Here is a 24864-nt window from a genome sequence, read left to right on the forward strand (position 1 = left end):
CTGAAACCACTATTTATATTGAACAATATTGAATTGCGTGATGTGCTGGGCTGTAGTAATTGCAGCCAAAGGAAGTGCAATCAGTTAATAGGTAGGTTGTTATTGTGATAGTTTTCCAAAAAGATGATCCAAGTTAAATGTACATTAAAAATAAAAAAAATGGTGTATGTTGCGCTGACATATATCTAATAGCAGCCAGCACAACACTACAAGTGTAAAAATAAAAAAAAAATTGTGCAGTGTTGGAAAAAAAAAAAAAAAAATATATATATATATATATATATATATATATATATAATTATATAATTCATCTGCAACTAATTGATTATGAAATTAATCGATTACTATTTTCATAATCGATTAATCGGCCAGTAACATAATGGGGTTAAAAAAACCTAAAATTAGCCCTTCATAGTACAAAAAGAGCAAATAATCGCTACTGTAAATATTACTCTTGCTGTTCTACAGTAAAAAATGAACCCCTTGCAGTAGTGATTATCTGCTTTTTTTTTTTTTTTTTTTACTATAAAGGACTCATTTTAGTTTTTTTAAACCCCATTATGTTACTAAACGTCTTAGACCTGGTTCACATCTATTTGTTTATTGGTGCTTTTTGCAGAAATGCACTACAGTACATTTACATGGTTTCCTATGGGACAAGTTCACATCTGAAAGGGCCAGGGACTTTTACACGCAAAATAGTGCTTTATTGGTTCAATATACTTCAGTGGAGAAGCAGCAGAAAAGCATGTAATGTATTTTTGCAGCTTTGTGTTTTTTAATCTGCCGAAAAAAAAAGCAAAAATGCAAATTGCAGTAAAATCACGTGCGCAAAAATCCAAACGCACAGCAAAAAGCACTGCAGAAACAGATCAAAAGCAAACTGCATAGGTGTGTACTGAGCCTTATGCTGGTCACACAGATCAATTTTCAGATGAGAATATTCAGAGGAAAAATCTTTGTACATTCGCTGAATGAAAGAATTTTGTTTGAAATTTTCACTTGTTTTTAACATTCTGTTTTTAAACTGAATGTAATTTCTGAACGAAAACCACATACACTGTCTGAAAATTCCTTTGACTAAAGGCCCAGACACACGATCAGACTTTTTGACAACAAACATGCAAATTAGCTGTTTTGGAGCAACATCCGACTGTGTGTACGCTCCATCGGACAAACTTTTTTGGTTTTCATGTGACTTTTGTTGGCTGTGCGAAGGGACAATTTTTCTGGCAACAAAAGTCCGATGGAGCAAAGTCTGATTGTGTGTACAGAAAACCATAGGACTTTTGTACAAAGTACAAACATGCATGCTCAGAACCAATGCAAAAGATCAGACAACAATACAGAAGTTGACCAAAGGTGGCGGTAAAGAGCAGAAAAACCACATGATTTGGTGAAAGTTGGCTGAAAAAGTCCTGCTGTGTGTATGCAATACAAGTTGACAGCCGACACCCTTTGTACAAAAATCCACGGGAAAGTTTGTACAAAGTCCGATCGTGTGTATGAGGCTTTAGAAGTTTTCTATTTCCAAATTTTCCCATCACTGTGGTTGAAAATGAACGTCAATTTGACACACTTTTTTTTTTTTTAAAGGCTATTAACTGATTAATCGATTAATATTGAAACAATAATCGGCCAACTAATCGATTATGAAAATAATCATTAGTCGAAGCCCTTATATATATATATATATATATATATATATATATATATATATATAAATATGTATGTGTATAATATATACACAAACTAATGTACACTGTGTGCAATGACCGCAAAGACTAATGATAATGAAAAAAAGATGTGTAATTCAAACCCAAACTAAAGTCCATGTGCCATCTTATAAAGGTTGTTTTGAAACATAAACACAACAGTCTTTGAATAGATAGTGAAAAATTGTGTAACTAGAAGTGGGATTCCACGTGACATCAATTTTGAGGTGAAGAGACAGAACCACCACCGGTTAGTGAGGAGGTTTACAGGAGTGAGAAGACTCAAATGGGCATATGCTCAGTGAGTCAACAAGGCTTCTGGTGCAACCACCACAGTATGGGACCTCCACATCTGGACTCCAGATCAAGTTGTAAGACAATCCAATTGGTGTAGAGATGTCACCAAGAAGCAGTCCTCAGAAGCAGCCAACTTGTCAGACCAAATCCTCTCAAGTGTTCAAAATAGCATGATCAAAAAAGAAAATACTCCACATCGTGTGAATCCGTATAAACATAAAAAATGTATTAAAAGAAAATTGGAAACACCTGCATTTAGAAAGTGGATTAAGCGCTTAAAATTGAGGTTTCTGGGTAACGCAATGACATCAGCAGGGCTCTTACCAACGCGTTTCTTTTAAAGAGACGACATACCCCAGATGATGTCTCTTTAGACAAAACGCTTTCAGGCCCATAATAAGAGTTTAACAACTTCAGCCCTGGAAGATTTTTACCCCCTTAATGGCCAGAGCATTTTTTTCGATTCGGCACTGCGTCGCTTTAACAATTGCGTAGTCGTGCAACGCTATACCCAAACATGACGTCCTTTTTTTCCCACAAATAGAGCTTTCTTTTGGTGGTGGTTGATCACCTCTGCGTTTTTTTTATATTTTGCTCTATAAACAAAAAAAGACCAACAATTTAAAAATAAAAGCTATATATATTTTTTTTTTTTTACTTTTTGCTATAATATTCCCCAAAAATGTTAGGGCAATATATTTGTTTTCTTCTACATAGTTTTGGTAAAAAAAATAAATTGCAATAAGTGTATATTGATTGGTTTGTGAAAAGCGTCTACAAAATATGGGATAGATTTATGGCATATTTTTTTTTCTTTAAATTTTTTCTTTTATATTTTTTTATTGGGACTGCAACATTGCGGCGGACAGATTGGACACCGTTGACATTTATACAGCGATCAGAGCTAAAAATAGCCACTGATTACTGTATACATGTCACTGTAAGGGAAGGGGCTAAACACTAGGGGGCGATCAATGGGTTAAGTGTGTCCCCTCAGCGTGTTCTAACTGTAGGAGGGGTGGGCTACCACTGATATGACAGATCACTGTTTCCGATGACAGAAAAGAAGATCTTTGTCATGTCAGTAGGCAGAACAGGGAAATGCCTTGTTTACCAGCATTTACTGGCTCTGCCTCTCCTCACCGTGATTGCCCTATGTCCGTGGGCATGCTCCTGCCCGCTATCCTGCTTTTGTGCAAGTACGTCAAAGGCAAAAGAGCTAGTATGCATCACTTACTAGCTTATTATGAAATACTTATCTTAGATCGAAGCTGTTGCAGTGGTCCCCACACAGCGCTGTGACTGGCGACATGCCTCCCTGGGTTATTTCCAGGTTCACATGCTCCAGTGCTGTGATTGGCTGGCGTCTTGATGATGTCACATGCGTAGGAGCTGCCGATCACGGCACGGCTACTGAAGAAACAGCACGAACGGGCTGCTTCTTCAGTGCGCATGTGCCAATAACGTCGGCATATGCAGATACAGTGAATATCTCCTGTACTGTGCAAGTTTAGAAGATATTTATGGTACCTACAGATAAGCCTTCTTATACACTTACCTGTAGGGTAAGTGTAACAGGGTTTACAACCACTTTAAAGCGGGAGTCCACCGGGACTCCGCGTTTTTTTTTTTTTTTTTAAAGCCAGCAGCTACAAATACTGCAGCTGCTGACTTTTAAAATAGTGACACTTACCTGTCCAGCGCGCCCGCGATGTCGGCACCCGAAGCCGATCGCTAGGTCGTCTGTCCGGTCCTGCCGCCGCCATCTTGGGTATGGGAATCAGGAAATGGAGCCTTTCGGCTTCATTTCCCGGTTCCCTACTGCACATGCGCGAGCCGCGCGGCGCAATCCGGACGGTCCCCGCTGCCTCTGGGAACTGTGTGTTTCCCAGCAGGCAGCGGGGCACTTGCGCAAAGGGGCGGGCAGTTGCGGAAAGGGGCGTAATCTACGCCCCTTTCCGCAGACCACTATCCCGGAAGTGGGTGCAGTTACCTGGATTATCCAGGTAACTGCACCCCCCTCCCCCCTGAAAGGTGCCAATTGTGGCGCCGGAGGGGGGGGGGATTCCGATGAGCGGAGGTCCATTTTAGGGTGGACCTCCGGTTTAAAGAGGAAGTAAACCCTGATGGGTTTACTTCCTCTTTGTTTCTCAACAAAGGTAAAGCATAATGGATTATTATGCATTGCATAGTAGCCCAAAATGTGTTACTTACCTGACACAGGAGCCAGCGATGCCACTGCTGTCCCCTCTTCCACCGAGCGTCCATCTTCTTTCCAGGTATCGGGGCTCCGGCGCTGTGATTGGCCAGAGGCGCGATGACGTCACACCCGCGCCTAACAGCATGTAGCCATTAGCAGCGGCATGCTCAGTGCGCCTGCACGCCGTAGACAGCGGTGCCTGTCTTTTTGCAAATATCTCCTAAACGTGTAGGTTTAGGAGATATTTCTTGGACCTACAGGTAAACCTTAATCTAGGCTTACCTGCAGGTCAAAGTGGTCTGTAAGGATTTACAGGAAAATACATAAAAGCACAGAATGGATATGATTAATTAGACTGCCCATAAATTGTGTGGTCCTGCCTTGATCCGACTGCCCAGTGAAACACACGGGCTAGGCTATTTGGAAAAATCCTTACAAGCTATGAATAAGCACCTGCTGTAACAGTGTGAAACGCGTTAGTGGTTTTATCCTTGCTGCATGGATTTATTATAACACTAAAGAAATCGTTTTCATTGGAGTGCGGCCATCCGGACCTTTTTGTTAAATTTTTGCATATGGTTGCATATTGAGCTGCACCGACGCCTGGAGAGGGGAGAGATCATTAGGAAGCAGACACCTGCAGCGCGTTCTTCTTTTTGTTACAATGAGTGTTTTCACAAGAGTTCACTTCCACACGCAGGGCCCCTTCTGTCTTCTAACTTATCAGGGAGAAAGGGGAAGGAAGGTACAAACCACAAATCTACCACTTCAGCCTGTTGGGCTAGTTAAATGAATGTTTTCCTGTCCAGTGTTCTATGGTAGACATCTGTCTAGATGTAGACTTCTCGAACCTCAGTAATGTCATTGATTTTTCACACATTCTTTTTTCTATATACCACTACAACTCACAAGTGAGATTGTATTTCTTTTACCGCACATTAAAGTGTTTTTTTGAGTGCTGAATGTTAATTCTGGTGTTGGGCAAAGCTGACTGCCACATTTATGCTAGTCTTAAAGTGAACCTGTTGAAAAATAGTTTTAACGAAAACCCTTTTAAATGTAAAAAAGTAAGTAAATATCTTTTCCTCTGCCCGTGCTGCCAAACTCTGCTTTATGTACAAATTCCTATCCCTTGCAGTATACTCAAAAACTGACACTTCTGGATGCGTCGGTCTCCTGGGCCTCCCACGGCTCTCACTAATTCCTCTTGCTGACTTCCACATCATTATAGAACACAATATTGACTTGGAGGTCATTAGGAAGGACCACTGAGCACTGCGGTGGACCAAGGAGATCAACACTCTGGAATTGTTGAGTTCCCTGTAGATGAAGCATGTTGGACAGAGACACAAGTATATACTTTCTTTGTAGGTGATCAGATGCTTTGCCCTAAAAATTGTTTACATCTGGTATAAGTGATTTCCTTTACCTTAGAGGTAATCAGAGCCATTCCTGTCTGGTAGAAGCGCCGACTGGACGCTCAGGTCTCCCAGTGGGGAGGGGAGTCCGAGAGCGCCACGGAGGGGAACGTCTCCTCCCACTGCTTGTGAAGGAATTGATTTTACAAGAAAGACATCCGTTGGCTCTAAAAAAAAAAAACAATACCAGGATGATGCCTGCCACGCAAGCATCATCCCAGTATACCCACATGAAGCACAGGTAAGTTGCTGGTCGTCAAGTTAACTACTTCAGCCCCGGAAGGATTTACCCCCTTCCTGACCAGGCCATTTTTTTGCGATACGGCACTGCATCGCTTTAACTGACAATTGTGAGGTCGTGCGACATTGTACCCAAACGAAATTGAGCTTTATTTTGGTGGTATTTGGTCACCTCTGCAGTTTTTTTTGCGCTATTAACAAAAAAACTATATTTTTTTACTTTGTTATAATACATATCCAAAAAAAAAAAATTATTTATTCATCAGTTTAGACCAATATGTATTGTGCTACATATTTTTGGTAAAAAAAAAATGCAGTTAGCGTATATTGATTGGTTTGCGCAAAAGTTATAGCGTCTACAAAATAAGGGAAAGATTTAGGGACTTATAATTTTTTTTATTGTTGTTACTGCTAATGGCAGCAATCTGTGATTTTAGCAGGACTGTGACATTGCAGCGGACAGAATCTAAGTGACACTTTTTGGGGACCAGTGACACCAATACAGTGATCAGTGCAATAAAAATGCACTGGTCACTGTATAAATGGCACTGGCAGGAAAGGGGTGAACACTAGGGGGGAAACAAGGGGTTAACTATGTTCCCTGGGAGGTGTTTCTAACTGTATGGGGGATGGGCTGCCTGGGAGAAGAGAGAAATTGCTATTCCTGATCACTAGGAACAGCTGATCTCTCTCTCCTCCCCTGTCAGAACAGGGATCTGTTTGTTTACTTTGACAAATCCCCGTTCTGGCTCTTTCCCGTGATTGCGGATGGCTCCCCCGGAACGTGCCCGCGGTATCACTTGCACAGACCAACGTACGAGTATGTCTGTCTGTGCATCCGAGCCACCTTGTCACAGTATATATGCGGAAGGCGGTCAGCAAGTGGTTAAACATAAAGCGGAGTTCCAACGAAAAGTGGAACTTCCGCTCATTTGATTCCCCCCCCCCCCTCCGGTGCCACAATTGGCACCTTTCAGGGGGGAGGGGCTGCAGATACTATAATACAGGTATCTGCACCCACTTCTGGGAATAGACTCCCACGGGAGTCACGCCCCTTCCCACACCCCCCCTGTCACATGGGAAACACACAGTGACCACTTACGATGAGCAGTGCGACTCACGCATGTGCACTAGGGAACCGGGAAGTCAAGCCGCAATGCTTCACTTCCTAATTCCCTTAATGAGAATGGCGGCAGCAGCAGCCAAGAGCCAAGCAATTGCTTGGCTCCTGCTGCCGACATCGCTGGACCCTGGGACAGGTAAGCGTCCATTTATTAAAAGTTATCAGCTGCGCTGGAGGAGTTGGAATGGGAATCGCACACTAGAGAGGCCCTAACAAGGGCGCTCTTTATTGCCCGCAAGTTGATAATGCTCCACTGGAAATCGGACTCGCCTCCATCGGTCCGGGAGTGGACCCCCACTGTTGGTAATACGCTGAGAATGGAAAGAATTGTCTATCAGCATAGAGGTTGCCCTGATAAATTTGAAAAACTATGGGGGCCGTGGCTGGATACTCCGGGTCTTGCCCCGGATGATTTAGTTGTGGACCAGCTGCTCGGACCAGGGGTGCCCTAGGCGCTGCAATTTACACTTATTTCTATCTGCATGGCTGCGGACTGATGTTTTGATGTGTGTACCGATTATTAACATCACTGTGTTATTGATTGGAGGGGGGGAGGGGAATCTACTGTTCTCATGTACTGTATGTTCTCGGCTGATTGTGTACTGTACTGCATTGTTTTGCACTGACTGCATTTTTTTTTTGGACTGTATGCGCATACTATTGAATAAAGTTTTTTCTGAATAAAAAAAAAAAAAGTTATCAGCTGCAGTATTTGTAGCTGCTGGCTTTTAATAATTTTTTTTGAGGTGGACTCCCTCTAAACTGCGTAAGGAGTTCTTTACTGTCAGAGCAGTAAGGATGTGGAACTCCTTTCCACAGTGGGTGGTGTCTGTGGGGAGTATCGAAAAAAATAAAAATAAATCTTAGATGGGTACCTTGGCAAACACAATATACAGGGATATGGAAAATAGTATTCACATAAACACTCTTACACACAGGTTGAAATGAATGGACTGGTGTCTTTATTCAACCTTACCAACTATGTAACTACATAGTCGCATAATTGGTGGTTTGACAGTTTAATATCCCCCCAAAAAATTTGCATTGGACAGATTTCCTTGTAAGCATTTGGTAGACCAATTCAGTTAAACTGTGTGAAACCAAAATGGTTTTCTTAATTTTGGATAGCGTGAGAAGGGATTAGAACTCCTGTACGGTTTTCACTGTTGTTCAGGGCTCCATTAGCTCCTCCCTTTCTTGGGAAAATAGGAAGCAGATAAGTAAAAATTTGACAGGGGTTGTAGCCTTCCCCAACTACATAAAAATGAGGTATTTTTATTTCTGTTGAAGAACTCCTCTCATTTATTGTCTGGAAAAACATTGTCTGCAGGACAGGGAGTGAGAGTAAATTTATCTGACTCCCTGCTAGCAGTAAAAACATGACAGATGTTCTAATCCTTCCCCACTCTATTCAAAACTGTGGCAAAATGTTTTAGCTGTATATACACTTGAAACCTGACATGCCTTTTTTAATGACTTATTTTCTGCTTTCATTGCAGGGAAAAGCCTGAAAGAACCTTTGATTTGGTGCTGAAAGTAGAGTGCCCAGCCTCTGAGAATGAAGGTATCTCTCACTGCCTTATGATGAAATACGATTTCCTACAGAAGTCCTTTATTTTTTACTTAAGACGTCATGTAATATCAGTTATGTTTTTCATGTTTAGAATTATGTGAAATCTATTTTTGGCATATATTTCAAATCAGAAAAGCAATCCTTTCCTTTGCCAAGGTTCACAGAGACCACTGATTAAATATGAATATTTAAACTTATAAAGCTAGTCATATACCAATAGAGTTTTATTCAAAATGTTCAGTTTCAGAATGTTAGTTTGATGTTCTAATAGTTAAAAACGAAGTTCACCTTTATAGAAAAAAACAAAACAATTTTGGAAGAAAAAAGAGCATTTATTATTATTATTATTTTCTATGTTTTTGCACAGGAGCCTGCAGAGCTTTGCACCCACGATCAGTGGATTGTGGCTGCAAACTATTCCTCCAGGTCCGTGCCTGTATTTGTGTATGGGCCTTTTGTGTTTGGGGACCTGGAGGAGATGTCAATGCCACCATGTTGGATAGAACTCTATTGCACAGGCCACTTGCGACATTTCAGTAATGTTCTGTGAAAAAAGTAATCTATAAACAGTGTGATGCACTGGGATTGATGCATCAGCACTGCTTCTTACAGCACACACATCACCGGTCCTGTGCTCAGCGCAGCTCGTGGTGTGAACAAGCCCTCGGTGTAACTTGGGCCTCATGCACAGGAACGTTTACAAGCGGACAAGTCTTCTAGAGTAAAGTCCCATGTACTTCTGTGCAGGGAGCTGCAGTTTATGCGTGCAGCCACCAACACAATGAAAGGCCATACACAGTCATACTCATTTAAATGCCAATCGCTTTTGCGCCTGCTTTTACCTGCGCATGTGTGGTCGGTGTATTGCCTCAATGCACCAATTTGGAGAAATGCGATGTACGTGCATGAGTGGGTGAATGTCATGGGAAGACATGCCTGCTTGTAAATCTTCATGTGCATGAGGCCTAAAGCGGTATTAAATCTAAAGGCAAACATTTTAATATATTGCAGCTTACCAGTTCTTACCGTGTTTCCCCCGAAAGTAAGACAGTGTCTTACTTTCTTTTTATTCCCAAAAGCCCCACTATGTCTTACTTTCGGGGTATGTCTTATATTGGAAAAAATCCCAGCATGCAGAGCTGCACTGCGCTACAGAAGAGGACTACAAGTCCCAGCAAGCAAGGCTGCACTGCATTACAGAGGACTACAAGTCCCAGCATGCAAGGCTGCACTGTACTACAGAGGAGGCCTACAAGTCCCAGCATGCATGGCTGCACTATGGAGGACTACAAGTCCAAGCATACAAAGCTGCTATGCTCAGCAGAGGAGAACTGTAAGCCCACACAGCCCGGTATGTTGGGACTTGTAGTCCTCCTCAGCTGCATCTTGCGGTTACATAATAAGAGCTGCAGAGAATCTCTTCACACCCCCCCTCCCCCTCCCCCTCCTTGGTCTCTCTCTGTATGACCAGCACTGACCTGTACCGGGAGGACACAGAGCCAGTGACACCTGTCGGCAGTGATCCGGGACCTGGCGCAATAATCCCCTTCTCTGTGGTTGCGTCGCGCCGTTCTGATCAGTCTCGGGCAGCGGCTGTCACTCACAGCCGAGCAGAGTGAAGCCACCTCCCCCTCCTCTTGTATGGCTACACAGTGCTGTGTATGGAGGAGGAGGAGGAGGGGGAGGTGGCTTCAGTGAAGCCGCCTCCCCCTCCTTCTCCTTCATGGACAGCACTGTGTAGCCATACAAGAGGAGGGGGAGGCGGCTTCACTCTGCTCGGCTGTGAGTGACAGCCGCTGCCCGAGACTGATCAGAACGGCGCTGTCTCTTCAGTCGGAGGGGGAGGGCGCTGGCCTGGCACCCCCCCCCCCAGGGTGTGGCACCCGGTGCGGCCCGCACCCCCCGCCCCACTCTTAGTACGCCACTGGAGGCGGCAATACCCCCGTGTTTCCCCGAAAGTAAGACATATGTCTTACTTTCGGGGTACGGCTTATATTAGCCGACCCCTCTGAAACTCCCGATACGTCTTACAATCGGGGGTGTCTTACTATCGGGGAAACACGGTAGATGTAATGGCTGTATTTGTTTTTCTTTTTTCGGCTTTTTTTCTTATATTTTCACCTGGTAAGCTAGCCAGTAAGTCTGGTGTTTTTCAAAAGGACAGACTCCTCAGCAGATGTATCAGTTACAGAAATGAGACAGATCATTTAATCCTGGCAGGAGTACTTACAATGGTCAGCTTTTATTTATGTTAAGCCTTTCTCCCAAAAGGAAAAATAACTGCTGTTGTAACTGCTTATAAAGTATTGGCTGGAGTTTGGCTTCAATTTGTTAGTGTATTTAACACTGGTATTCTATCTAACACTCCTGTCCCCCCAGACTGACAATGCTCTTATCCATAGGTGCCCCCGATGCCCTTTCACCCAGAGTGGGGACACTAATACAGAGCGTGTGCTACTGGCTGATCACCAGGGTAAAACTGAGGGGGGGGGGGGGCTAAAAAAGGAAAATGAATGCAGCCACCACATCTAATGATTGGTAAACCGCAATATATTACATTTTTGGTTTTGGGTTTAATACCAGTTTAAACTGAGTGCTTTCTAATTTACTTCAGGCACAGTCTAGGGAGATCCGGGTGGGCAAATATGCTTCTTGAATCTGGGCTGCCAAAGCCTTCAAGGACACATTTGAATTGCTTTGTTTGTTGTGATAATGCAAAACTTTTGCAGAAATTAATGGATCAATTATTCTGTATATGGGAGACAGCAAGGAGCCTACAGTCTGTTTTGTATGCGCCTTTTACGTTTTAAATAGATGAGCAAAAGGGTATAGTGGAGTACATCTGGACTTGGCAAGTTGAGCAGTACTGAGAAGCGGAGCTGATCTCTGAGTTTGCATTAGCTTTTCATTTTCACTACGGGGGGCCTCTAATATGACTTTTTACTTTTCTTTTCTCTCCATGTTTGATTCTTGTTTCTGTTTTTTGCTCTATTTATTGAAGAAAAATCTCTAAAGATAAAACCAAAACTGACTAGATGTCTTTTTTAATTGGTATACAAATAAGATAGCGTCTCTTTGCCTGTTTTAAAGACCATTCCTAAAATCCCTTGCCTTGTGGCCCAATTTACAAATCAGACTCGAATCTCATATTCATAGTGCTTCCCATGCCTGTCTATTGCTTGGTTGACAAATTGCTCTCAGGAGTTTTATTACCATAGTAGCCATCTTCTGATGGTCTAAATCAGGATTGGAAAACTTAATTTCATTGCGAACCACATCAGAATTATGTTTTGCCCTCAAAGGTCTAGTTGCTTTTGTATCACTAGATGTCCAGGGCACCCCCCATCAGAAGTCAAGAGTCCCCCATCATTCCTTACATCACTGTGCACCCCCTTACCTTGTGCTGCTGCCAGGAAGAAGCCGGGGTCAGAGCTGGGAAGAGGAAAGTGCAGGGTCCAGAGGAGGGCTTAAGTCAGCTACAGTAGTCTGCTTATTCTTGAGACAAGGGGAAGCGGAGATGAAGGGGTACTGCATGGAGAAGCACAGGATCTGGTGGAGGAGTTCTGTCCTCTTCTCTGCTGCCGACCGCTGACAGAAGGTGGGGGCAACTGCAGTGGAGGTGCGAGGGCCACATGAAATGGCCTGGCGGGCCGGATTTGGCTCGCTGGCCTTGTGTTTGACAAGTGTTCTAAATGGTTACTATGCATGTAGTTTCTTGTACTATGCCTCCCAATTGTAGTCTAATTTCACCTCACAGACTTATGCCGCGTACTTGCGAATGGGCTTTTCGACGGACTAGGTTCGACAGTCTTCCCAACGGACATTTGGCTGAGTTCCGACGGACTTTCCCAATGAACAGACTTGGCCCCACACAATCACACCAAAGTCTGTCGGATTCAAGCGTGATGACGTACGACCGGACTAGAATAAGTAATTTCATAGCCAATAGCTGCCCTAGCGTCGGTTTTTTCCATCGGACTAGCATACAGACGAGCGGATTTCTCAATAGGAACTGGGTCCAGTGGAGTTCCGGCGAAAAAATGTGAAACATGTTCTATTTCTAAAGTCAGATTTTTGGACAGCAAAGGTCCGATGGAGCCCACACACGGAACAGATCCATCGGACCTTTGCTTTCAAAAAGTCCGGTCGTGTGTACGCGGCATGACAGAATGGACATGGCTAAGATGTATAGATACAGTAAGTGCAAACTCCTATGCAACTCACATTATATTTTTCTTTATTCAAATATTCTATATGAAAGCTTAGCTAGCATCACATATATACTTTAAGTTTAGTGCATGTATGACAAGTTTTGTTTAAAATGCAATGAAATCAGTTATTTATTACTGCTTACATCGATCGCAGTACTTCCCCGGACAAGCACACTTCATGTGCTTTACTCTCCATATGGATGGAGTCATCTGGTTAAGTCAGAATCTACTTTCTAGACTTTAGATACTGGCATAGAGATAGCACAATTATGTAAATCTTGGTGCCTTTTCAGTCTTTTCAGATTTCGTATGACACCAACTTTGCTGCAAAATTAGTGTCACTGGAGGTCTGGGGGTGAGGTGACTGAGAAAATTCTTCTTCCTGCTTGCGAGGGACTGATAACAGCATCTCAAGGAAAGTCACTTGACTGAGGATCAATAACTGCTTTTTGACGCTAATAAATACATTTTTTTTGTACAGTGTAAAAATTGGTCTTTTTTGAGCGCAAGGGAGAGACAGGTGCAGCATATAGTCTGCTGCTAGCAGCCTGTCAAAATCAATGATGGGATAAAGTATGTGGTAGCTGTGGGTGGCTGGATGCTATTTATGGCTGTATGTGTTCAGTGTTGTATGCCCAGAAGGCGTCATTTTTGACAGGTAGCTGTACACTTCTCCTGTGCCTTCCTTGCACCCCAAAACCCTGATTTTTTTTTTTATGATGTTAGAGTCAAACTGCCTGCTAGTAGGAAAAAAATCCTGGTGAAATCAGTGCATCTTTGACCTTCAAGAGTCTGTCTGGTTTTGGAAACCGAAAGAGGAAAGTAGGAATTTAAACCTATAACTAGTGTTATCATTGGGTTCACCCCATGTAACCAATTTAATAACCCCTAGGTTGGAAGTTATCTTTGGAAGTAATAGTGAATAGACCTTTCTTGCTGGCTTTCCTCCACCTGAACAATATGCCCCTCTGTCCTGGCATTCATTGCTCCTGGATGCATTTTTCTTGAATTCATACATTAAAAACTAGTAGTTCTTCCAACATTATCAGCATGATCCTCAGGACTAACACATCTCAGACTCCCAGTGGATCTGCATGTTTTCTGTGTGATGTGTTCACAGCTAAATCAGAAATAATACACAGCTGCCCCCTGCCTTATGATTTCCTGCTAGTGTCATTAACACCAGAGCCTTGGCAGGGCTTCAAAAGAAAACCCAGCTTAAACCACAAACACAGGAACTCATCGGCAGTCGTTGGGATCCATTTAAAATTTTACACTAGAGCGGCACCGCTGACTAATGGAAAAAATAGCTTGTATTCATTTTATATACCAAGAAATACTACAGTTCTGAATGCATGGATGGCTTTCAGACTCTGCAGTGTTTCCTTTGTGTCTGTATTATTCGCATGCCTTTTATACCTGATCTGCAAATGTATAAGTGAATAAATTTTTTGTAAAAGAAGGTATTGACTGAATTCATTGCCGCAATCATTAAATCAACAAAAATGCAGAAGACTTTAGATGGCTTTCTTATGCTTAAAAGAGAAATATAGTCACAGCATACGTTTATTTTATAGCATCAGTCAGCATTGTAACATAAGGTACCCAGATTTTTTCTAAATGAAATCTGGGGACACCCCACTGATAACGCCCTCTTTTATTGGGGATGGGGATATTATCTGCATGCAAAGCAAACCACACCAAATGTTGGGAGTGGCCAAATTGTGCTAAAAGTTTGAGGTTTTTAATGGGGTGTGGCTTAGTAACATGGATTGGAGTGCAGTGATTACAGGTAGGGATAAATGACAACCACCTCATGTATTATACAATTCTGATGCGTTTATGTGATCAGTTCTGTATATTTTGTATAATGAAGTAATTGGGCAAAGCAGATAAACCTTGTATAAAGAAAAAAAGTGTGCAAAATCGTTGGCATGCATGGGTAGAAATATTTCTATCATTCCCTCTGGTAGTTTGACATGGCTGAACTCTGAGCAAGAACAATATTGGGGCATTAGCTAGGTACCCATAATATACTATATTCTAATGATGTATGCCCTACTCATGGCTGCTACTTCCTTCCTGAAAACTGTTAGACCCCTTTCACACCACACCGCAGATAGTGTGGGCGGTAAAACGCCGCTATTTTTAGCGGCGTTTCACCGCCGGATTTGCGGCGCATTTCGGCCGCTAGCGGGGCGCTTTTACCCCCGCTAGCGGCCGCGAAAGGGTTAAAACCGCCGGCAATACGCCCGAAATAGCGGCGTTTTGCTGGCGGTATTACAGCGCTGCCCCATTGATTTCAACACACCGCTCCTTCACCGCTCCAAAGAAGCTGCTGGCAGGACTTTTTTCTGACGTCCTGCCAGCGCACCGCTGTAGTGTGAAAGCCCTCGGGGCTTTCACACTACACACAATGCTGCAGCTTCTTTAGGGCATTTTGCAGGCGCTATTTCTAACACTATAGCGCTTGCAAAACGCCCTGGTGTGAAAGGGGTCTTAGATTCATGCACCCCCTGACAGCAATGTAAGCACTAAACTTCTGCCACTGAAACAGACAGATTGGGGCTGGAGCACAGCAATGACAGATACTGGGTTTTGCTCAATTTTTATTATAAAATAAACCGTTATTTAGCAGAAAGACATTTAAACCTCCTTACAATAAACACACAGGGGTTGATTTGCTGGAACTGGAGAGTGCAGAATTGGGTACAGCTGTTCATGGTAGCCAATCCACTTTTAACTTCGGCTTGTTCAATCAAGGTTTGGCAAAAAATAGCTGAAAGCCGACTGGTTTCTTTGCAGAGCTGCACCAGATTTTGAACTCTCAAGTTTTAGCATCAACCCCATGGAATCGTATTACAAAAAAGATGAATAAAGTACATAAAGTGAAATGGAATGGTGCCAGCACTTCCTTCCGTATAGGAAACTATGCATTAGAGAAATTACAGTATTGTTGGGGTTTCCTCTGGGTACCGCAGTCTCTTCCCACACTCCAAAGACATGCTGGTAGGTTAATTGTCTCCTATCTAAATTGGCCCTAGTATGTGTATGTATGAATGTGAGTTAGATTGTACACTCGTTGAGGGCAGGGACTGATGTGAATGTGCACTATAGGTGTAAAGCGCTGCGTAAATTGACGGCGCTATATATGTACATGTAATAAATAAAAAAAAATAACCTCTTTACTTTAGGATCTTTTAGATCTGGCATCTTCTATTTTGAAGATGTTTGATTTTGTTAATCTACTCCAAAACCAATGGCAAGGGTTGTCCTTCCAGTGTAATGAGAATGTTTTGTGAATATTCAGCAAGTTCAGAATCTGAGACTTTTATAATTTAAAGGAGAAGTACAGCCAAAGCTTGTTTGGCTATACTTCTTCTATGGATCACAGGAGTGCAGTTAGTTTTGCACTCCTGTGATCTGTGATGTCAGCAGAGTGTGTTGAAGTCTGCTCTCTGCTGACATCAGAGTTGGTTCAGGCACCGCGTCCTCACCATGGAGTTGGCATCCGCTCAGATCCCTGGAACAACACCCAGCTCTGCCTCTCAATGGGCTGCTGAAAACCTGAGCCTGCCGTTCGAGTGACCAAGGAGGGCAAAGTAGAGAGCGGCTGCAGCTCTCTGCTCGGGGAGCTGTGAGAACTGAGTGATTGAGCAATGCCAATCATTTGGCTCTCAGTGTTAGAGGTGCTGGGGGACAGATGCAGCATCGGACCGATTCTGCATCCACCTAGGTAAGTATGAATCTGAAAAAAAAAAACACAAAACGTTTTTTAAAGGAGATCTTTGGAAGGGGCAATAAGAGTGTTTCTGTGGAGAGCATTCTAGTTTAAGTCATATGCATGGGTAATTGGTAAAATTAACCCAAAAAGGTTTGTATTCTGAGCAAGTCCAACAAATGGAAGGTTTGCTTCATTGGGAAAACTCCTATCTGGTGTGTTTATATTTGAGAATGAGCAATTTAAAGGAAGCCTCTTAGATATTTAGCTGAGTTTTTGTGCGCCAGGCTGCAAGGTATTTCCCATTGTTGGTGTGTAACCTACATTGATAGATCCCTTTGGCACTCTGAATTTAGGGGATAATTTTTCTGGGGATCCCATGAGCTCAGGTATGAAGGCGAGTTGTCATGCCAGGTTCCGGTGCTTATTTTGCAGAAAATAAAAAAGGCCTACAAACGATGTCAGTGATAGCAGTATGTACTGTTTGGTTTAACTGTTTACTATGTAGTTGCTTGTTTTGCTAGTGGGACCAAATGGGAATGGTGTGTGTACCATCTGCTTGGGTTTGATTCTGTGTTTCAATCATGGAGGCATTGGAAATAAAATAAGTCTGGGATCAACTTTATGGGACCAATTTAAAAGAAAATAACAACTTATGCCCTGTACACACGAGCGGAATTCCGCTCAAGCTCGGCTTGCATACACATGGTCACACAAAAGTTCTCAAGAACGCGGCGATGTACAACACTACGACGACCCGAGAAAATGAAGTTCAATGCTTCTGAGCATGCGTCAAATTGTTTCTGAGCATGCTAAGGAATTTTGCGTGTCGGAATTGCTATAGACAATCGGAATTTCCGATCTGAACTTTTTCCATCAGAAAAATGGATTCCTTCTCTGTGTGGTTGATGGCTAGGTTGTAAGGACAGTTTGTTGCCTCTGTTAAAAAAAAAAAATGTAAACTTGATCCAGTAGTTAATCCCAATTTTACTTTTATAAGTTTGCAATAAATACATTTTTTTTTAACGATATCTCAAACCACAAGGGCATACATAAAATGCATGAAAAAAAGCTCAAACATGGATGTGCATTGCCTTTCATTTACATACGTTGATGCACATTTTTATGCATGATGAAATGCTTTTAAAGTGCATTGACACAAGTTTTAATGAGTATTAAATTGCCATGCATTTTGCAGATTATTTCCTTTTACAGAGCATCATTTTCCTGTTCATGGGTTAAGAGAAGGAGTAAGGAGAAAGGAAGAAAGCGAGAGAGAGAAGGAACATATTTTTGTTTTTAACCACTTGACCTCTGCAAGATTTACCCCCCCCCTTCACGACCAGGCCACTTTTTTGCGAAACAGCACTGCGTTATTTTAACTGACCATTGCACGGTCTTGCAACTATGTTCACAAATAAAATTTATGTAATTGTTTTTCAATGCAAATAGAGCTTTCTTTTGGGGGTATTTGATCACCACTGCATTTTTAGTTTTTTGCGCTATAAACAAAAAAAGGCTGACAATATTGAAAAGAATAAATATTTTTTACTTTCTGCTATAAAACATATCCAATAAAAAATTTTGAAACAATTGAATTTCTTCATAAATTTAGGGCAATATGTATTTTGCTACATGTTTTTCATTAAAAAAAAAAATCTCAATTGATTGGTTTTGCAAATATTATAGTGTCTACAAACTATGGGATATATACTGGAATTTTTATTTATTTATTTTTATATTAGTAATGGCGACTTATAGTGGGACTGCGATATTACGGCGAACAATTGGACACTAATTGACACTTTTGACACTTTGTGGGAACCAGTGACACTAATACAGTGATCAGTGCTAAAAATATGCCCTGTCACTGTACTGACACTGGCAGGGAAGGGGTTAAACATCTGGGATGATCCAAGGGTTAAAAATGTGCCTAGCCAGCGTGTGTGTTTACTATGTGTGCTGCTTTTACTAGGAGAAGATATTTATTTGAGTCTCTGCTTTGCAGGGAAACAGTATCCATCGTCATTGTGATTGTGCTAGCTATACTGAGGAGGAGGAACCGGATGAGGAGATTGAGACAAGCCAAATGGCGAATCTATTGCTCACACAATGTGAGAGTAGATGGCAGTTGGCTCCTTATGGCTGGATTTACAATGTCACTAATCTATTTCTATAAACTCTGCCTTACTAGCCAGCTTTTCACTGTATACTCTCTACTTCTTCTGCTATGATTTCTGCTGTATGGGTCCTTGTGAGGTACAATATAATAGAAAGCTCCCCCCAATAGACTTTAGTTGCGTTAATATGCATTTATATGAGTTTTTGTGTTGCAAAAAATGCATACATGTAGCATTTTAGTGCAATGCCCAACACTGCATGTGACACTAGTATTGCGGTATGAATAGGACGCGTAGAAAACAGTTGTTTTCTATGCATCCTTTCAGTGACCTGCATTCTTCCTGTGCAGTAAAATACTGTCCACTGCAGTATGTTTAAACAGAGCCTAAAGAGTTATATTTGGGCCAGCTTGTTCCAACTGAATGCTTGGGCCCCTTTTCACACTGGGGCTTGAGCGGCGTCGGCGGTAAAGCGGCGCTATTTTTAGCGCCGCTTTACCGTCGTTTTAGCGGGTTAAAACCGCCCCGCTAGCAGACGAAAAAGGGTTAAAACTGCCTGCAAAGCGCCGCTTTGCCGGCGGTATAGCCGCGCTGCCCCATTGATTTCAATGGGTAGGAGCGGTTTAGGAGCGGTGAATACACTGCTCCTTCACCGCTCCAAAGATGCTGCTAGCAGGACCTCCGGCTTTCACACTGGAGTGAAAGGGGCCGTTTTTTAATTTTTACAGGCGCTATCGAAAACCGCCTCAGTGTGAAAGGGGCCTTACTGTTACAGAATGGTCTGGCCGCTGTGGAGGCTGTAATAGCTGTGTTGTCAGCCCTACATGTGTCTCTTTGGCGCTGGAAAAGAAACAATTGGTCAATGAATACAAGGCATACTTTGTTTGGTTGAGGTGGAGATTGTGACATCATCTACTTTCAGCTTTACTTTCTTCAACTCCGAAAACTCCATAGATCCTCTGATTTGCCAGGGTGAAAAAAGGCAGGCTGACTTTCCTTCCAGGTACAGAAAAGCAGCACAGCTTACTTTATGCAGCACAAGCTGCTGCCATGTATTACAACCTTGACAGCGATCAGACTGTTGTGTAACAGTAATGGATATATGCTAGCCCTTAACAAGGAAACATGGAGATGTTTAATTTCCCTTACAAGTTTTTGTCAAAAGGTCTATCTATGACACTGATGGCAAGCTATATTTAAGAAAGCTGTATTATTTGATGGTTCCGATTCTGCTAGCAGAGATCGGGGAGTAGTGTCTCTTCTCCACGTCATGTAACAGTTTGTATCAGTATCAGTTTCTTTATCGTACATCATGGGACACAGAGCAACCATAATAACTAACTGGGTTATACGCCACCTATAGGTGAATGGACACTGGCAAACCAAAAAGACAGAGGTGATGGTCATGGTTGAAGAAGCTCTCCATGATCTAGCTAAAAGAATGGTCCTGGAACAGATCTATATAATCGGATCCATCCGGACGGTGATACACTAAAAGGGATGGTACCCGAACCTTGTTTACACAAGATTACTGGGTATTGCCTGTAATGTGACCCTTTGGGCGCTGGACCCAGGGATCCGGACCCTTGGTAAGAAAAAAAGATCACAAAGGAGTTCCGGCAAGGTGCTTTACAAACACTTTTGTAGCCTATAGAGGAAAAGATTATAGGAAAATGGAGTATGCCATCTGTGGATGCAGCCATTTTCTCTGTGAATAAGAGTCTTACCTGTCCTGTAGATAATGCCCAGGTGTTTAAAGATCCAGCAGATAAGAAATTGGAGTCTTTGTTAAAGACTTCATTTGCTATTGCTGGGTCTGCTGCACAGTGGCAGCTATTGGTATTTGTCAGTCCTTTAAAGCACCAGGTGAAGCAGGTAACTAAAACTGTTCCCGATCAAGGGGTATCTGCGGAGGATTTGGCAGAATTACCTCAGGCCTTATGTTTTGCAGTAGATTCCCTTAAGGATTCCATAAAACAGGTGTCCCTGTTGGCCCTGCTGTCAGTACATATGTACAGGATTCTTCAGCATTTTTCTTCCTCCAAACACAGTCCCCCTTCCTTAAGAAGGCATATGTACATTCATGGCAATGAGCATCTTAATTAGGGTTGCATTACTTGTACTCGGCAAATGCTCCTACTTCACCCGATACCTTTTACATGCAGAGTCAGAGTGGGCAGATTGGCACAGTGAGAGCGAGTCCTTGCAGCAGAAGGTAAGCTCATGGGGCAGGGGTGTGGGTTGCAGCCGCATGTGCCACCCATTGTAATTAGTGACAGAGTCTCCGTCAGAGACTGTACACCGCGACGCTTGTCTTGGCACACCCTACACTCCAGCCTCAGTAAGCCTGCAGTCACAAGGCGGCAGCGGACATCTTGTTACACCCAGCCCATGTAGTTCACTAACTATATGGGCTGGGTGTAACAAGATGTCCACTAGTGCATTCTGACTAGGCTTAATGAGGTCGAGTGCCGGGTGTATCAAGATGGGCTCTTGTATACTCTACTCTTTATCAATTTAATTTTATCATGCCAGGCTGCCAGCAATTATCAGTGCTGCATTTCAGCGCCACTGCCTACCAATCAGTTTGACCTATCATTGCCCATTAGTGCCACCTATTAGTGCCCATAAGCGCCACCTATCAGTGCTGCAAATCAGTGCCACCTATCAGTGCCCATAAGTGCCACCCATCATTGCCGCAAATCAGTGGCCATCAGTCAGTGCCACCTATCAGTGCTGCAAATCAGTGCCCTTCAGTCTTCATAATTATAAAAAAAGATATCGTTAGTCTGTATTGTGCTTTGAAAACCGTCACTTGACATAAAAAAAAAAGTATTGGTAATTGGACACGGTCTTAAAAAAGTGTTATCGGTGCAACCATAATCTAAATGATTCAGAGAAGGATTAGGTGAAAGCCCTGTGGTCAGATGAGACCAAAAATTGAGCTCTTTGGCATTACCTTGACTCACGTGTTTGGAGAAAGAAAAATGCTGACTTTGACTCTTAGAACACCATCTCTACAGTGAGGCATGGAGGTGGAAACATAATGCTTTGGGGTTGTTTCTCTGCTAAAGGTACAGACCGACTTTGCCACATTGAGGGGCCAATGGACGGGGCCATGTATTGTAAAATCTTGCATGAGAGCAACCAGAACACTGAAGATGGGTCGTGGATGCGTCTTTCAGCATCACGACCCAAAACATATCGCCAAGACAACAAAGGAGTAGCTCAAAAAGAAGCACATTAAGGTCATGGAGTGGCCTAGTCAGTCTCTAGACCTTAACACTATAGAAAATGTATGGATGGAGCTGAAACTTCAAGTTGCCAAGAGACAGCGAAGAAACCTTAAAGCGGAAGTCCACCCTAAAGCTTTAATTCTCACCCAGCAATCATTAATGTGAGCTAAGTTCAGCCGTATGCCTCCAAAATGGGAAAAAAAAATTCCCAGCTTTTCTACCTTTATTTTGCAGTATTCCGTGCTTTCACATGACTTCAATTCTATTTCCTTCTGAGTGTAAAATCAGACAGTGGGTGTTCCTGAAAGCTAGCGACATCACTTCCTGGGAGGGATGACTGTCAGTGTAGTTGGAAGTGCTCTATGATCTCAGCTCACAGCCTACAATGATCATAGTACAGGCAACCACACTAAGGTCACAGGCCAATGATTTCAATGGCACCCATTCCCATCCATGCGACTTTGAAAATCAGCCACTTTGAATAGGTACCTGCAATGCTTTGATGTGACTTTGATCCAGAATGCTGCACTAAAAGTCACGTCAAAGTTGCACTGTAAATCGTGCAACTTTGGGGGTCGCAATAGTGGAAACTTAGACTAAGGCCCCTTTCACAGGGGTCTGTCAGTGTACGGACTCCTCTTTGCTCAGCGGGGAACGCTGAGCAGGCGGATGACAGGTCCGTTTCTGCCCACTGTGCAGAGACCGACCTGTCAGAGCTCTGCTCTCCTCTATGGGGGATCAGATGAAAACGGACCGCTTGTCTGTTTTCATCCGATCTGCCAAACGAATTGAAAATTAGAGTTTCCATCTGTCTGAATATAGCAGATTGGATGTCCTTAGCGGTCCGCCTGTGTGAAAGGGATCTAAGGCTCCGTTGCCAATAGTATGAATTGCCATGCGACTTTGGACACACAGTCGCATGACAAGTCACAGCCCATTGATTTCAATGGCTCCCATTTCCATCTATGCAACTTACTTGCTACTCATTACTCACATGTAGCTCCCTCAACATGGTGTGTGCCACACCATGCACACAGTACCTATCACAGTGCCATGCAGAAACAACCACGTGGTTGTATACTGTAGAGAATCTGCAGCATGTTGCATTGTAATCTGTCTCACACTTTCTAACAAACATAACAACCTTCCAAAGCCTGCCCCACCCCTCTCTCTCTCAGGAGAAACTACTCTCCAAAACAAGGCTATGAAGACGGGGGAGATCTGAGAAGGAGGGATGGGGGTTGGGCTGGGCAAGTCTAGGCATGTCTGTCTAAAAAGGAGAGGAGGGATGAGGGTGGGGGTTTCTAGAAGAGAAGGGCAACATTTTCAGGAAGTGAGGGCCCCCCAGGCAGAATTCAGAAATAAGGAAGTAAGGTTGTCCCTGAAGAACAGGAAAAAACTGTCTAGCTTTGATTAGACTTTCTAAGCAACACAAACCGCTATGCGCCTGCAAGGATGCATCGACCCAAGGAGTTCAATCACAGGGTTCTAATCTAACTGGCAAAATGGGTATAGTCTGCTAACCCACTCTGCACTGCCGGAACTCCCGCTAGGCCCACTCGTCCCTATTAACTGCTTCATTCCTGCATGAAAGGGAATTAGGGAGCTCCCTTCCCAGATATGAATAGTACTTCCATGGCTACTAAGGTTACTGATTATCCGGAGCAGTATCAGATTCTGCTCCCGATTTTGAGCTCCTAGCCCCCGGCTCTGGCGAACCATCTTTACGCTGCCTAGAAGGAGGTCTTCCTTTCTTAGAGAGGTCCGGCAAGATGCTCTACATTCCCTCCTCACCCTCCTTATTTAATACACTGCCAAGCTCCTCGTTCTCCATATGGGACCTCCTGAGGGGCCTCCCCAAGCATAACTTTGCAGAGATGCTAAAAGCAGAACCTCAGCATTCTTTCATATTTCCATCTATTACTCTTCTGACCTTGTTTCAACTTTGGTTAGTAAAACATTGTCTTTTTTTTCTGCCAGTAAATACCTTTTAAAGCCCACTTTCTGTTTTCTTGTCTGGTCATTAGTGCAGGCCTGTGACCTCATGCGCACCTCTCCCACTCTTTTGAGAGCTTGCTAGAAAGGGAGGGGGGAATGAGTCATAAGGGGGCCAATCTGAGCTGGAAGTGCGCCTCTGTGTGTCTGTAAATCCAGGAAGTGAACAGGCAGCAGCTTCAGCTGCCCACTGTTGACATGGCTGCAGCCAGACTCAGTGGAGAGAGATTTCTGCAGCATATTTGGCAAGTACAGAATCACAGTATATATAAAATAATATGCAAAGTTGTTGGAGGGAAACTTCCGGATGGCAAATATGTTTTTATTACAAATTATGTTAGCAGACTGCAGTCCCTCTTAAAATAGCAAAGGTATTGCACGGCAAGGTAAATATGAATTAGAGAGCATGGGAAGAGCCGTGTGGCAGCTAGTGGTTGAGCCCGGGTATGACCAGATGATAGTCCTGGAGAAGCTGAAGATGGGCTGTGCTGTACAGTATAATGCTTAGCCTTAGCTTAAAGCGGTACCTGAGGAAAAACATCCTTTTGTGGCTTCTATGTAAAGAACCTCTCCACCAATAAGGAAGGTCATTGACAATATGCAGTACAAGATATACAGTTGCCCATACAGGATTCTCCTACCTTTTTAAGCAATTTTCAGTGCCTCATCCATTGGGACTGGTGAGCTAATCCTGGGCTAGAAATATATAGGCAGGAACCAAGAAAGGAAGGTATAAGCAAGCCAAAAGAAAGACAATGCCTAGAAAGAACCCCCCAGAACTCGCTCACCCACTGCAGCAGCTTACAGGAAGGTATCAGGAAGAATGCTTCAGGCAGACTACCAGGCAAGACAGCTAGAACATGAAAACCATTAGACTGCTAAACTGCCAGTCATGTGAGGGAGCAGGAGGACAGCCATAGAACAGAGCACTCACAGGACCAGTGAGACAGGCAGAGAACCAGCGGCTGCAGTGTCCAGACCTAATCCAGGCCTTTCAAACACCGTGCGCCCCCTT

At 43.2% G+C, this 24864-nt stretch overlaps 1 protein-coding gene across 6 annotated transcripts in view; it reads left to right on the top strand.

Moving 5' to 3' along the window:
- The window catches only part of DENND1B (DENN domain containing 1B), a 364765-nt gene that overhangs the window by 38281 nt on the left and 301620 nt on the right, over positions 1-24864 (top strand). For all 6 annotated transcript variants that reach the window (XM_077452755.1, XM_077452759.1, XM_077452757.1 and 3 more), the window contains exon 2: positions 8493-8557. In XM_077452755.1, the coding sequence (XP_077308881.1) occupies positions 8493-8557 (65 nt within the window). The remainder of the gene's footprint in view (positions 1-8492; positions 8558-24864) is intronic.

This window comes from Lithobates pipiens, unplaced genomic scaffold, assembly GCF_037356315.1.
Source record: "Lithobates pipiens isolate NorthernLeopardFrog02 unplaced genomic scaffold, aLitPip1_a1.2 Scaffold_23, whole genome shotgun sequence".
Classification (NCBI taxonomy): domain Eukaryota; kingdom Metazoa; phylum Chordata; class Amphibia; order Anura; family Ranidae; genus Lithobates; species Lithobates pipiens.